Source organism: Sinohyriopsis cumingii, chromosome 12, assembly GCF_028554795.1.
Source record: "Sinohyriopsis cumingii isolate HCF-2022 chromosome 12, ASM2855479v2, whole genome shotgun sequence".
Classification (NCBI taxonomy): Eukaryota; Metazoa; Mollusca; class Bivalvia; order Unionida; family Unionidae; genus Sinohyriopsis; species Sinohyriopsis cumingii.
In genome coordinates this window covers 124,896,394-124,913,256 of record NC_142972.1, presented here as the reverse complement: position 1 = coordinate 124,913,256, position 16,863 = coordinate 124,896,394, and the positions used below count along the sequence as shown (strand labels likewise).

Below are 16,863 nucleotides of genomic sequence, written 5' to 3'. Positions count from 1 at the left end.
ATACCGTATCGGCAATAATAAAATCCATCTCGGCATCGTTGATAAATAACCTAGCGTGTCGGTGTTTATGATCAACGGATCCTCCTTGAGTAAATTTGCCAATTATTTTTCTTCCGATATCCTTCGCGTTTTCACAATCCGTCGGTAGCCACACTTCAGTTTGTTTCCTGTATGATATAATCGCCTCGCTCACTGTCAACGATATTAACATTGACGAATCCAGCATATATCTCAACAACACCGTGGGAACCCATCTGCGTTGAGATAAATGCCGACCAAACCAAATATAACAAATTTTATGTAAATTTTCAGCAAACTCGAATGAAGTAACATAAGCGAATCCGGTCATGACAAAATCAGGCAACGGTCCGTTAATTACTACCCTTGTCATTTCGTTGGTGGGATGGCCAAATTTAGCAAAATAATCCGCACAATCACCGTATCCGAGGAAACTTCCAGGATAGCACGCGCTCATATCAACGGAGATCATATCTTCGAAATAATACTTGGTATTCCACAATCCGCCATGGCCGTATTCGATACAACTAAGTTGAATATCAGCGAGAAATTCATTCCTTGTAGGTTTCCACGAATTTCTCTCTCTGGCAGCGTGAGCAGCAACAGACGGAACAGTAAAGCAGTTCGTTAATAACTGATCGGGATTTGACGAATATTTCACCGCGATATTTTTCATAGATTCATGTAATTTTTCATCACGGTAAATATCTCCTCGCGGCAATATAAACTGATCATATCTTTCTTCGCTCGAGAATAACCAAACCGATATCGGATCAGACGCGGCTAATATTTTGATATATCGGAACATAGCATCGGAATTATCCTTTGCGCCATCCGCAGATTTACTATCTGTGGGATAAAATTTAACAACCCGATCTCGCGGAAATATCATTACCGATTGCGACCACGCATGTGAATTATGATCAACAATTTCGATTGGTACTCCTCGTGATCTATACGGCGACGAATATAATATTTCTCCCGATAGCGTTTTCACGGTAATAGGAAATTTAAGTTTCTTACTCAACACAGCAACATCATCAATCGATGCGCCATCAACAACTGTCTTCGCCCACGCGTTAATTTTATCCAACCTCAACTGTGTCAGACCAGATCCACGACGAGCGTTTTTCATGTGCTCGATAACACGCTCAGCCACGCAGTTTATCATCGGAGATTCTTTCATCGCAGGTAGATTTTTCATGTCAGGATTATTATTTAGTCGATAAATTCCATAAACAACAGCGCTAGATGGGTACGCCCTAGCATGATAAGGACCATCGATTCCCAATAATAATCCTGGCTTCGAATTTTTATCAAGAACGACGTTTTTCTTACCGCCACGCACGGGATCTCGTTTATCGCGAATAATCCAAGTGTCGTCAGGCATTTGTGCAATAAATTTTATTCCGAAGATAAATCGTTCTTCTTTGTGTTCGAATTTTATGTGCTCGATTATCTTCTTGGCCCGTTCCAGATTCATCGTAGCATCAACAGAGTTAGTTTTCCATGTCGACCAAGTGTGAACCGCTCCATCATCGAAGAATTCCTTCTTGGCACGATCAACCTCAGGTATAATATATTCTGCCTCATCAAGATCAAATGCATCCATTATTATATTTTAGACAAATGTTTAAATTATATAATGCAATGCAAATGGATACCAATCGGATCAACAAAATCATGCAACAAATCCTGCAGAGGCGATTATTGTGGCGCTCACATATATGCGATTCGACGAGGCAGTAAAGGACCACAGCGGTGCTTAGTTTGTCAAGTTGGCACGCGAGGGAAAACTCGATTGTGTTTATCCTGTGGAGGGAAAAATTATCGAGAATTACGGAGATATTACGAAAAGAGATCCTCGTCGGTGATAACATGCGAAGAAGATTATATTAATCGATTCAAGGCAAATTTAGACAGATAGAATATCATATATGGATCTGAAATCAACGATTCCTGCAGCAACAATCACATACGAGTTTAAATCTCATCCAACCATCGAGGGTTACGAGGCGTCATCGGATGGTACCGTCAGACATATCAGAACGAGGAAAAATGTTGGTAGAGTTAGCAATTCGGGTTATCTGTTATTTACTTTCGGTCCAGCAAAGAGAAGAATTGCGTATTACAACCATAAGTTTGTATTCGAATGTCACAAAGGACCTATCAAGATAGGTCTTGTTATCGACCACATTGACGGAAATAAACTTAACAACAAAATATCTAACCTTCGCGCAGTGACGCAGAGCGAAAACTGTAGATCCGGCAATACTGGTGGTACAAGATCAGCTAAGGCCGTCAAATCGATAAATAAAGAGACAAATGAAGAAATTGTATTCACGTCGATGACCGCCGCCGCAAAATATTTCAGTATTAACCCACGATCGGTGCAATGTGCGGCAGAAAAAATAACTAGCGCAGCATTTTCCTACAAATTTGGCGAGTGGATTGAGTTTTACTATATACCAATAATATTCGATTCGGAGGCGACGAAGAATAATTGAATATTACAAAATTAATATAACATGGATGAACAAACCATAAGCAATATTATCGAAGCCATCGATGATCTGAGAAAGAAAAAAATAAATCTTCCATCGGATCTAGACACGAATAAAATTCGATCCGAATTCGAGACGATTGTTCAGGGAAAACTCGAATACAAATACACGCTACCATCCGAATACAAATTAATAAAAAAGATCCAAATTGCCATGTATCAATCACTTGCGACTGTCAGCGATGATCAAATCGAGGATTTTGTTAAATTATCGACGCTGGTAGAAAAAGCTAGGTTGATTTTATCGGATGCATATGAATCAAAAAAAATTACAAGCTCGCGTGTCAGACAACTGAAAAAACTTGTCGATGAGAGCAAGGCCAAGGAAATTTCTGATCCTTGAATTTTCCTGAAGATTTCCGCAAACAAAAAAAAACAAAAATTAAAAAAATCTTCCAATTTTGAAAATTTCCCCGGTTTTTATTTATTTTTTTGGCCCATTTTTCCCTGGTGTACAGATTCAAAAAATCTGCGATTCTCACGATTTTACCAGCAGATTGATACTTATCGTTTCCCCGCGTATATCAAGCAAATTTCCTTTCTGATCTGTTAGTTTGAAATTTATCCTTGACAACAACCGATTGTGGCATCGCAGGTAAAACGGATTTACTGGTTCTTTTATTATCAAATAACCAGGAGATGCGCTAGGTGAAAACGAATACAAGATGAATCCCTGCTGTGCTTGATTTGACTCTGACGAATCAACATTGTAGCTGCCCTCGACAACATCCGCGTTAAGATAAATCGCGATAACTTCCGTTATGTTAACGATACCTGGCGAGATATGCCGCCCCTGCCCGGCGGGATCGTTATTATGCCTGAGAATTAATTCCGATTGTATTTTTTTAGTCCACGCGGCATGTAACTTCGGAAATAAATCATCGATGGTATCAGTAACAGATTTTCTCATTTTATCAACATCATAATCGGGGAATTTGAAATTTGGTAGCGTTTCCTCGGTTAATCCAAATAATGTCATAAATTTTTGTTTTTCTCCTGAATTTTTGATCAACTCGAATTTGCTAATAGGAAGAACATAATCGGCAATTGATATATCGTCGACTATCGCCTGAATAAACATACCATGATAATATTCAACATCATTCGCGAATTGATTTAAAATTTTCACGCGTCCGATAATTTCGCTACATGAGCCTGATTTATTTAAGATGCATTCATGAAAGGATTCCCGCAATAAATTTAATTGTAATTTATGTTCTTGAATAAATTCGTCGAGGGTTCTTCTTACCAAGATGCCTTCTATGGGGGCTATTATCCTGTTAATGTGGGTAGCGTCGAAGATTTCCACGCCGGGGGGAATTTTAGGAAGAGGCAACCACGAGAGAATTTTTTCGTCCCTAAAATTAAAAGCGAACACCATCAGGTTAAATTTGTGGTTGTTCATGTAGCTGATGGCGCTATCGATCAGAAATTTGTGTTTGATATCTCCGTACAATCCTTCGTCGGTGGTAAAATCTTCTTTTTTTGGTTCCGGTTGCTCTGGAGGAGCTTCCTCGTGCCAACCTGGAATAATAAAATCTGGTTTTTCTGGTTTTGCCAGTGGTGCGATTTCAGGCCAACCTAATATGGTCCTAATCGATGATTGGTAAATATCTACCATGTACGGTGATTTCACTTCTATCATCGATGACAGTGTTGGATCGTGCGAGGATATCTTTATTCCCGGAGTAGCATCGCCGGTTATATTTGATATTCTGGTGGTAAATTCCTTACCTAGTTGCTCAATTTCGTAACTGCCTGTTGGTATGCCAACGACGATCCAATCAGGTGTTCCATCGGGTTTGCTTTTGTTGGCAAAAACAAGTGAATTGTTTGATAATAATTTGCCAAATGATTTCGATCTAACATTGGGCCAGCTATTGTAGACACGCAATTGTGTTAACGCAATTTCTTTGACGCTGATTGGTGTTGAAAAATTGATGCTAAATTCTGGCTTGGTTGAGCTTAACGATATTAGTGTTGTTGTCGGCGGTGTCGTGTTTGTCACGATCTGGGCTAGTTCGGACATTATTAATATTCATTTGTTCAATCTTCGAGTAAATACTGATCATTGCCGAAAATTCTGGATCGGAGATAACGCCATCATTGAGACTCTCCGAAAGCAGCGATGATAATCTCGAATACGCGTCGTTGACCTGGGATAATTTGTTTTTGTACAATGATTACTTTTCACTCGTGCACGAGGATATCTTTTTCGCTACGATATTGAGAACACCAGCGATTGTCGTTGTTGACGAGATTATTATCGTTGCAACGATTGGCGCGATTGTTGTTACCGCGGATAAAATTATTCCAGCACCAGCGACTACCGCGGATACCGCGTACACAGCGACGTCAATGATAACTAATCTACGCTGGTATTTCTTTATTTTTGTTTGATATTCGTCTAGGAGCTTTTTTAGCGAATCCTGCCATGATCGCGCCTGATTATAACGGTAATCCGATGCGGTCATTTATTAATCTACGATAACAATTACGGATTCTGCGTATATTCGGATAAAAATTCGAAAAATATAGTATAATACACTGGTCCCATGTTGGTTCTATCTGGTGGTTCTAGCACAAATGTGACCTCGTAACCTGCGGCCATAATGTAATTAAAATTTTCATCGAAAGTGCCACGTGAGACTTTTATTTTAAATTTTATCGGAGCTTGAAGAAATATTCGATATACTCCAGTAATTGGCGGGGTAAATTTAAATATGTTATTCTCGGGTGTCCATGCGCCCTTTTGTGTCTCTACCATAAATGGCACACGGCATTGTAGATTTTTTGTTTCTACCTCCGCTGGTATCGAAATACGCGATAATCTTCCAAGGTTCATTGACGATATTTTTGTGTTAATATCGCTAATTTTTGTAGTTGCGTCGAGAAGTTTCGTGTTTAAATCTCGAATTTCTCCACCGTACACTGATGTATCAAATTTTTGACGCGCTAATTCACGTACCACGTTAATTTCATCGTTAATTTTAGTAATATCCTCGTTGACTTTTTTTATTTTCTCATCTGTCGATTCACGCGCCGCTTTAAACCCCTTGGTAAATTCGGGAACAACAACATCGCTGAGTTTATTAATTTCCTCGCTGATTTTTTTGTTGAGATCGTCGATTGTTGTTCTCTGACCCAACGAGATATTTATTTCGTTAATTTCGGCAAGAATATTAGTAATTTCCTCGTTGATTTTTTTTATTTTCTCGATGAGATCGCTGTGTGTAGTTGAGGAGGTATCGATGAATTTTTTTATATCCTCGTCGAGTTTTTTACTGAGATTTTTTGATACCTCCTCGAGTTTTTTAAGATCACTATTTAGCTTGTTAAATCTTTTTGTTATTTTTTCCTGGAAATCATCCTGTGATGCCTTATCGGACTTTAGAAGCATCGCCGCTGATAACTCGCTATTTTTTTGTTTTATATCCACGAGATCGGCCTTTGGTGGGAACTTCGCGATAATATCGGCGATATCAGCGATAGATTTTAATACCATCTCAGATTGGCGAGTAAATTGACTGATATGATCGTTATATTCTTCTCGCTTGATTATATCAGTTATTTTGACATTGCTGGTGTGTAATCTTCCCTCGGTATTTTGAAAAACAGCAACTTCACCAGGATCTACTTCTGACAGCGATAGGAGATTGTTAATATCGCTCTTGGTTGCAAATTTTGATGTATCGATGTCGCCTGTTTCTGTTTTTTCCTTCCTGTAGAGGGATCTACCATAAATGTCAACCATGATATTTATCTACGGCGTATTCAAATACAATTTTGTGATACGGACCGGATGATTTTGAAATTGCGTCAAGAATATTAATTGACTCTGGACCGCATATTGGTGGATCCGCTAATGTTTGTGTTGGAAGAGTCGAATACCAAATCGGAAGTCTCAGCGAAGACACGTATTTGATAAATTCGTTTGGTGGTGCTAATCCATACGAGTCAAAATAAACGACTTCGCGAGGATTAATCGCGTAGGCAATCCAATGCGTGCCAGGGCCGGTATTTTTATCGAGATTTATTATTCCTGTCTCGGTAGGGTTTGGTTTTTCTGGTAGTTGATCCCGCATAAATACGCCTCTAAATCTTAGGCCGGATCCGTACGGGGGGCGTCTTAGATAAAGGCCGTTTCCCTTTTTTTACCGTATCTCCCTCCGGTAATTTTACTTGTTAATGCGGAACCTAATTGGGAACCTATCCCTCCGAGCGCGCCTAATCCGAATGCCTTTCCAATCGCCGGAAGAGCCATTTTCACTAGCCCCAATAGAGGAAGAAATCCGCCTGTTTTGACCATGTCTCTGATGGCGCCTATGGAGAGACTCACATGAACACCGGAATTTAATGATTTGGCCTTGGAAAATCGTTCACGTTGACCTCTAGTTAGTGATAGTTTGTTAGGCCCACCGTGAATCTGATCGTTTTTCAGTGTTAATTTCATACCGCATCGCTTTGATATCGCTGATTGGAGCTTTTTCATCTGACCCGGGGTCAGAGTTACACTGACGTGTTCGTATGGCATATTAATAATCGCTTAGTCTAAATTTGGAATTTGTCACATGTTCTCGACAGGAGCATCGATGACTCTCATTCTGCCGCTGATGCCTTCCAAGATCATTGTTCTATCGCTGAGAATTACCGCGATCACTTTGTGATTAAGTCCAGCTGTGTTAATTCTGGCTTTGAAATGGATATCAACAACAGATTGTTTTACCAAATCGAGATGCTCCAGGGAAAAGTAATAGATAGGATAATGAGTATTAAAATCTAGCTGCGATATTTGCAATCCCGTATCGATATTTTGATCGCGACCCATGAAACTTAACAAGCGATGATACGCACGAGCCGTCGAATGATTTTCAAAATCAATTGATATTTCCTCGGATGGTTCTTGTTGGCCATTTACTCTCAACGACACATTTGTCGCTCCAATGTGATCAAATATCATATGACTGTATAATTGATGATACCTATTGGCACGCAAAAACGCGATAAAGATATGCCTAGGTGCAGAGGTACCCTGCTGCGATGCAATACGCCAGGTAAAATCACCATTAATATTGGTAGTTGTGGAATCTGTTGTTGTTGTCAGCCATGACATGACAGATTTACCGCCTTGGTTCATAAATGACAATAATTTTTCTTCTTCGATTATTGACGGGGTTATCGCTGGCATCCACAAGGTAAATTTTAGTAATCTTACTATGCCGTTATTATTCGCGGCATCATTGGGACCTATCACGCCAGTAGCGTAATCGACGGCACCTTCTCGCCAGATAGCATCGTTGCTATTTTCCTTTCTGACAAATGTTACGGTGTGTTTTGCTCCGTAGATAATTTTCCTGAAATGTCTGCAAAATCCGAATATATGGGATAACGGGATAGCACAAGCGAATCTTCTGTTACCTGGTGATAGCATGGACTTTCGCGTGGTAAATCCGAGATTATAGTCAGGATAAGGTTTAATGATCATATCTTCGATACCAGCGGGAACAGCAGGATTGGCGCGATCGTTGGGTTGTCTGATAAGGAACGGCCTACTTTCGGGACGATCAGTATTATCCTTGGCAAACATCATACTAGGGCCAGCTGATCTAGTAAAATCATCCGAGTATCTAGCTAGGCCTATTATCGTTGTTGCTAAGTCAATATCGTTGGTAATTGACTCAGTCTCTCTTCCGTCGATCATGTAAGTGGCGCTCTTGAATAATGATATAATACCGTTATTGACGAATCCTACTCTAAAATCTGCCCCATAATTGGTACCATCCGTTTTAACAACTTCCCCAATAACTTCGATATATGCCTCAGATGGAAGAAAATATCTTGTTGTATCGTGAACTTGAATTTCCAAGCGATTAGGTGTATTTGGTTCAACTGCAATATACGAAAAATACTGGAAATCTCGTACAGATATATCTCTACCTACAGGCTCGTCCATGTCAAACACTTCATTTGACACTTGTGCGAACATTTATTATTAAGAATATCATCTAAAACGAAGACCACTGCCTGAAATGAAGCTTGTATTTGCAACTTCATTTGCGAGATTTGTCTTAGCAACTTCCTGCGCTATATTTGTCTTAGCAACTTCCTGTGCTAGATCGTTTATTTTTTTATTTGCCGCGTCGTTTATGGCTTTGCTGATTTCGGGTGGCATTTCTCTGGTGCTAGGTAATTTGACGGGTTGTTTTTTGCGCATTAAATTTAATATTTTACTTTTGACAACATTGAAACCCTTGCTGGCCAAATTACCGATACCAGAAATGGCAGTCTCGCCAATCTTTCCTATTGCTTTTAACCCGAGCTGTTTGACCACGGGTCCGATTTTAGGTATTATTCGCGTAACGAGACTTCCAATGATATCGCCGAATCCATTGCCGTGTATATATTTGTACACGGGTAATCTAGAGTTTACTATGCGGACCTGTTTGGGTCTGCGCTGATGTTTGTGAACAATCATGTTATTTCAATTGTGTTGTTTTAATCGATGAGCTCATCGACAAGTTCCTTGTAAATGTGAGAATTAATGATGCCACCACGGAATAATCGCTGACAAATATCTGAGGCTTCGTTAATTACTTCGCGAGAGTTATTTCCGGCTCGTTTTCCTCCGATTAATACCTCGAGGCGAGATACATCGTTGACAACACTGTCAGGGCAAACGGTATATCCGCTTCCTGTTTTTGGTTTTGGAAATTGCGATGGCGATAACGCTTCCTCGAATACTTGTCCTGACGATTTCCCTGATGACGACGTTAGTGGCGAATATATTTCTGGTGAAGATGAAGGGGTACCCTTAAAAAACCAACCCTCTGTTGGATCAATACCCCATCTTATTTTGGGGAGAGGTAAGGGACCCTTCCAGTTTGTCGGGTTGGGGTCGGAGGGGGGTAATGGTTCTGAAGGGAGTTGAAAGGAAGGGGAGGAGAACTGGGGGATTAACGTGTCACTCGCCACTTTAGGTGACGGAATTTTCCTTATACTCGTAAATCTGTATTTAATAACATCTGATGAAAATTTTGCAAAATTTTCATCATCATATTTTACTGGTTTTCCTAAACCACCAAAATAAATTATCGCTAGCCAATCAATTTCTTCAATTTTATCGGCAATATCCTTATTATTCAAAAAAAATCTTTTATTTTCCGGAGAATTATCCGCAGCCATCTGAATTCTTGAACCATCGTTACTGAGTAAATGCAACAAATTCTTGTTCAAATAATTATCAGCTGATATTTTAGGATCAATTGTAAACGAACCATTACCCGCAGATGGTTTATATTCGCTTGGTTGAGTTACTTGTTCTTGATCACTCTGATCTTTTTTCTTTTTTGATTTTCTCTCTTTTTTCTGAGGTGTAATTTTTTCTTTTGGTCTAGCTCCTAATTCCTGTGGTTGAATATCTTCTTCCTGTAGTTGAATTATTGGTTCCTGTGGTATTACTTTTCTTTTTCGTGTTTTAGCTTTTTCTTCCTTCTCCTGTTGTTTTCTTTCCTTCGTATGCTGTTTTATATCTTCCGCTAGTTGCTTATTACGATTATATCTATCATCTGCTGCTTCTAAAAATCTTCTAAAAAATGGATCCCTTTCACTCGCCTGTGTTTTTTCCGCATAAACTTTATATAACATACCATACCAACTATTACGGGTTTTATATTTTCCCTTTCCTATTTCAGTCAAATATTCATTTCGAACACTAAACATATCTTCCGCAAATTGACCAATTCGATCTATGGTATACAGTGTCGAGAGCGGTCGTGATATTATTTCCCATCCCTCATCGGTGAAATTTTCTCTTAAATTCTCGATATTAAACTTCCCTTTTTTTACTCCCGGTTTTCCTACTACGGTTTTTCCCTTACTACCTATTTTATAAGCAATTGCAGGTTGTCGCCCTTGTGCTGCTGCTGCTATTGCTAATCGACCGGGTAATGTTCGTGATTGCTCCTCAATACCTTTCAACATGGGAAAAATTCCCTTTTTCCTGGTATCTGGATCTTTTTCGTCGCCAAATACAACTTGCTCGATTGTTCCGGTAACTGGCTTCAACCATTTCGATGATACCTCGGCAATTCCATGTTGTACATCTTCGTAACCACGAACATTTCTCTTGAATAATTGTTTTGTCGGGATAAGCTTCTTTAATGCCGCTAATTGCTCTCGCGCTAATCTGGCAGAATGAGGCTCTCCAACCGTACTAGCTTTCGGACTCATATTATTTTCAACTATATTGTTTTAATGCGAGGTAAAATTAGGATCAGCAGCCAAATCTTCGCAAACTTCGTCGACGGAATAAATTCCCCCCCCCCCCTAAAATCTTCGTTTTTTACTTGTCCAGAATCATTGATTTTGCACACAAAAATTGCAATCGGGAACGAATTTACGCAAATTAATTTTCGTAGGAAGGCTTATTTTTGAAATCTGAGGCTTCTACGGAGAAAGTTCTCGTAGGAAGCTTTATTTGGTCTGTACAGTCTGGTCTGTAGAACTTCCCTGCTGCTCACACTATTTGCACGTTTAATATACTTTTTCTCTACCCAACGCTCTAGTCAGCTCATTGTCTGCATAAAGGAACCAAAGTTTTCCCTATACTGAAACTACCTTTAAATACGTAAAATAACGCATGTTGAAATAATGCAGGCTCCAGGGACCAATAAAATATACTAATTACATTTAATATCACCTGCAGTGGGATCATTTAAACACCTTTATTGTGCATGTTGTTTTGATGCCGCTTCCATCTAAAATGTAAAAATCTCAAATGTTATTTGGGTCATATTTTTCGAAATTTATTATATCTCACAATAATTTCTTTTTATTCATAGTATTTTACAACTATCTTTTCTTTTTCCTATTGATATAGAGAAGACATTCAACTCACCCTCCAAGAACGGGTAACTTCCGGTCTGAGATAGCGAACACTATATCCAACGAAATGCTGATCTAAAATAATTGAGAAGACATGAATGGTAAGTTTAAACTTCAACAATTTGATATTCCTGAGCTAGACTCGACTGATTCATGGACAGATGTACTTAGACATAACAATAATCAGGATGCCACGAGTAGATTGAGGGTAAAAATAACCATGCAAGCGGATAATATGGTGTAATTTTATACCAACAGAGTGACCAATTCTAACAATGTCAGCCTTTTTATTTCAAACTTCAAAATGTCTTGAATGTATAAGGCAGATGGACGTCTCCCTTCGTATTGGAGAAAGAAATTTAAAGGAGACTAGAAATCAAAATTTTCCTTTTACGTATGTAATTCTCTACAGATTTTAATTCGACTGCAATGTTTATAAATGAAATATCGTAAGCGGGTAGTGATTATACTGCGTGGAAGATACCACGATTCCGTAAATTGCCGAGTTTTTCCGAGTTTTAATGAGACGACAGATCACGTGGTACCGTGACGTTATACTAGCGAGTCCTCGAATACAAACATAAACATTGGCGAGCGAGGCAGACAGGAGACCACATTTGGGTTGCACATTCAAAAGTTGAATCTGCAGTCTGATATAATAGTTTATGTACTGTACTGATAAGTACTAAAAGAAATTTGTTAGGCACAGGCCCCGGGCTGGTGACTTAAATAAACTAAAGTCCTGAATGAAATTCCACAAGCCCGGACAGTTCATACCTGTCAACTCTCAAGCCGGGAGAAAAACCTCCCGATTTGGGGGGTATTTCCTCATCTACATCCCGATCTCGTAATATCTCTCAATTTTGTGCAGCGAAGTCCCGATTATTACATTATGTCTGTCAATTTTCATTTGTCAGAAGAAAAAACCCAACCCCAAACCATTTTTAAATATAACGTATACCATCCACAGTCTAAACTGCCACACTGCTGACATCGTAGCGATATGACTGAAAAATTGTTAAAGCTACGTTAAAAATTTAAATCACACGCACACACGTCTAAACCCGGCACTGGACGAAATAATTAATATCATACAACAGTTTTTTCTTTTTTTTTTCTTCTTCAGTAAATAGAACATGAAGATTAAACATTATTCAAGTAAATTTCAGATTTTTTAAACAACTACAACAGTACTATAGTAAAAAAAAAATAATTAAAAGAATAAAATTGTCACCAATTAGCTTAAATGAATGATCACGTTGAAATTTTCTCTGCAAACAGAATCTCATCTCCATTTCCGCCAAAGAAACTCGGCCAGTTAACACCTGACATTCCTCTACCGTATATGAAAAGTTTAATTACCATGAATAAATTACAAGGAATAAAACAAAATATACCATGCAGTATATGTGGCCCTAAAGAACTAATTCTGAATAAATATTTTAATGAGCAAACAGTGTTACATGCATTAAGACTTAAACCTAAGAAAATAAGGTGGGGCATAAAACTTGAGAAAAACAGTTGCCAGATGTACGGTAACTTGTGACTGCAGATTTGAACTGTTAAAATGAAGTCCATGGCATCGTAAGTAACAACAAAATAGGCATCGTTTATTTGGTAATCAATTGCTGGTGCTTATACATACACACACTGTCGAACATGGTTTCTTTGAAGTATGTCCGAAGGGCAGTCCTTTTCACAAGATCAATGTAAGGATAAGGATTCTGTTCATTAGTCACACAGGCTTTATTGTTTGCGTACTTAAATCAAAACTTTAGCTATTTTGCAATTTAGCCAGAACTGACCAGAGTATGCAAAAGGGGCTTGTCATGGGGGAATAATAATGCGTATCACAGCGAGAAAAGGCACGTCAAATGGGCGGTCGCACATTGGGGCAAGGGGGGGGGGGGGGTCAATAGTCCCTCCCCCGTTCTATTGTCAGACAGTTAATGTGAAACTTTGACCTTTTTTTTTAATCGCTCCTTTTAAAACTGCCCAAGGAATAGTTTTATATCAGTTCCAATTAATACAGATTACCGTTTATGCATACTACATGTATACAATGCATTTTTTTTTAAAATTAAATTTTTATAAGATTACTGAAAATTGTGTTTTCTTGAAACACGACAGGTTTAGAATCTTATTTTTAGCAAAGCTTCGATTTGATTAAAATCAAATCTAAATTTCACCTACGACAGTGGTGATTTGATTTAGATTGTGCCGTGTTAAGGCATGTATGTCAACATCTTGAAAATACATTTACTCATTTCACCAGCGCGATCAAAGTTTCCTCAGGCAAACACTTTTTGTTTCGACAAGCCTGACGGGCACCTCACTTTGAATACAGGATGGGCCGGAACTAAAACCAGAAGGGGCCCAGGGTGTCGGGCTATCAGATTTGTTTTTAGCACTGCTGTTTTAGATAAAAGATATGTGGATTGATTGTTGCATTTTGTGGTCACTTACTCGTCCTTCTGCCCATTTTCGTAACTCACACGTTTAACGCTTTTCCCAGGATTTAAAATGTTCAAAGGTATGTCTGGAACAGCGCCAACTTTTAGTCTAGGCCTAGCATTTGCGTATCTTTGAGCTGCTATTTTTTCATGATCCCTCTCGTAACATTCCTTTGAGAAATGTAACGTGCACATAGTGCTGTATGGTGTTGCTTTGAAATCGACTCGTTTGTAATAATGTACCCATTCTTTCATGATGCCTTTATCTTTCGGAAAAGAAAAAAAAATATGTTCACAGGCTTTTCTTAATGTTCTATTACACCCGTAAGCAACGCAAAACGGTATTGTCTTTTACTCTGGCAACTCCCACTTGGGTTGCTGGAGTCGCTACTATGACGTCACATCCCGAAAGTAACCGAATAGGCGCGGAAATTTTGCATACGAGGTCACGGAAATTCAGCTCCTAGAAGATAGGCTAATATTTAAATATTGGCATTACGGTCGCAGATGATACTTCAGAATAAGGTTTTCTGCTATAGTACTTTTATTATTATTCTATATTTCCATTGGTTTCTGGTCTCCTTTAAATTAAAAAAATCAAACTGCATAAAATTCTTTGGCAATAAAGCATGCGCAGTCTGACATCTGTTTACTTAAAGAAAATAGAATAAACAGCAAATCGTTTAAATATATCCTAAAAAAAAGAAATATATTGCTAACTGATAGTAGAGTTTGAATATTATTTGTCAACGAATCAAATCAGTACTTCAAGTTTATATCCACACCCCTAATATAATATTTCCAGGTTTTCGCATCCACCCTTCCCACATCCACCATTACCAGCATCCACCCCTTTCCTACATCCATATATATATATATATATATATATATATATATATATATATATATATATATATATATATATATATATATATATATGTATACAGACACACGATATACAGACTTTTTACCCTTTTCAGTTGACAGCCTGACTGTAGTGTATGACAGAAATTTGTGAAAGCAACTAATCTCACAGATTTCATCCTGAAGTTTGGGTACTGTTGTAATCAACATCTTAACATGCGAATATGCACAAATCACTTTGCTGATGCAGTTTATATACTTTTAAGTGTTCTGATCCGATTTTTTTACTTGGAGCTTGATATTAAATTTTACAGGATCATGTTCATTTGAGCACATTTCAGTATACATTTTAGAATCTTGTCCATCGTTTATTGACCAATCATCGTAAAGGATAACAAAAAGCATGAATTTCATTTCAGATTAATACTCCTGTACATTACCTGAAATGAGGATCTCGCGGGCACGTGGACCTTTTTATTAAAGCATCAGCAATCATCATCATAAATATTATCAGTGTTTATCTGTATGCACATCTGTGTGTATGCATGCATTATACACACACAGACAAATATATATATATATATATAGAGAGAGAGAGAGAGAGAGAGAGAGAGAGAGAGAGTCTGTGTGAGGTATATAGGGGAGAGGAGAGATAGGTAAAAACTTGAAGAGTCTGATTGATCCTGACTTTTTCCTTTACACTTAACAATTTTAATTTACCGTTCTCCTTGAAAATAGTTAGAACTAGATCTAGGAACACGGAACACAGCCCTGACTCTTCATAAATCGTACTCCTTTATAGACATAAGTACCAGAACACTGAATACAACCCTGACTCTTCATAAATTCGTACTCTTTGCTAGACTTAAGTACTTGAACACTGAACACAACCCTGATTCTTCATAAATTCGTACCTTTGCTAGACATAAGTAACAGAGCAATAAAATACATAATGGAAATGATAATGTCTCCGAAACCAAATTTAGAATGCTTCGAAATTCCGTCTTGATTAATTTATTTTATCATTTCAAAACAAAACATGTCAGCGATGCATCAATATTTTCACTATTTCTAGCTGTGAGATAATTAAATACACTGATATTTGCAACAATTAAATATATTGATATTTGTGATAATTAAATACATTGATATTTTTAATTCTTAGATACACTGGTATTTGTTATACTTAAAAACATTGATATTTGTGATAATTAATACATTGATATTTGTAATACTTGTATGCACTGATATTCGTAATACTTAGATATATTGATATTTGTAATAATTAAATACATTGATATTTGTGATAATTAAATACATTGATATTTGTAATAATTAAATACATTGATATTTGTGATAATTAAATACATTGATATTTGTAATAATTAAATACATTGATATTTGTAATAATTAAATACATTGATATTTGTGATAATTAAATACATTGATATTTGTAATAATTAAATACATTGATATTTGTGATAATTAAATACATTGATATTTGTAATAATTAAATATGTTAATATTTGTTCTTTAGAAAAATAAATTATAACATTTTCGTGTCTTTTATAGTTTGTCAATAAGTTTAAATACTGAAAGAAACAATCAGTGGAATGGTTGAAGGGTTTAACTCATCGATTACACCTGACTGTCGTAGTAGGTATACATGCAAATTACATCATTTTCATTCCACTTCATTTTACGCATGATGTTTTCCGAATTTCCAATAAGGTCCATTAAAGAAAGAGAGTTACAATAATCTGAATTTGTACATGTTGCATAGTGAAACCTTAATAGATGTCTCACCATCAGTGAGTCTGCTGTCCATCAAAATTTGAAACAAACAAGGACTGACTATGTAAGCGTATCATGGACATTCGTAAATTAACATACCTTTCTGTCCCAGAAGTTCGGGGATTTTGATTTGGAATCTCTCTGGGGATCTGTTCAGGAAATCAGACCACTGTTCTCTTGCTTTCCTATGATGAATAAAAGAACTTATATTGAAATGCATATTTTCAAAAGGACTGACTACATGGCCGCTGGCCGCCAGTATGAAGGGCTGGGCCATATGCTACTCCC

The 16,863-nt window shown here is 37.6% G+C and overlaps 1 protein-coding gene across 1 annotated transcript in view; it reads right to left on the bottom strand.

Moving 5' to 3' along the window:
• The window catches only part of LOC149787397 (sperm microtubule inner protein 8-like), a 103,523-nt gene that overhangs the window by 25,587 nt on the left and 61,073 nt on the right, over positions 1 to 16,863 (bottom strand). Inside the window, exons 3-4 of the mRNA XM_089976097.1 lie at positions 16,675 to 16,778; positions 11,478 to 11,539 (exon numbers count right to left, since the gene is read on the bottom strand). Coding sequence (XP_089832223.1) covers positions 11,478 to 11,539; positions 16,675 to 16,778 — 166 coding nt within the window. The remainder of the gene's footprint in view (positions 1 to 11,477; positions 11,540 to 16,674; positions 16,779 to 16,863) is intronic.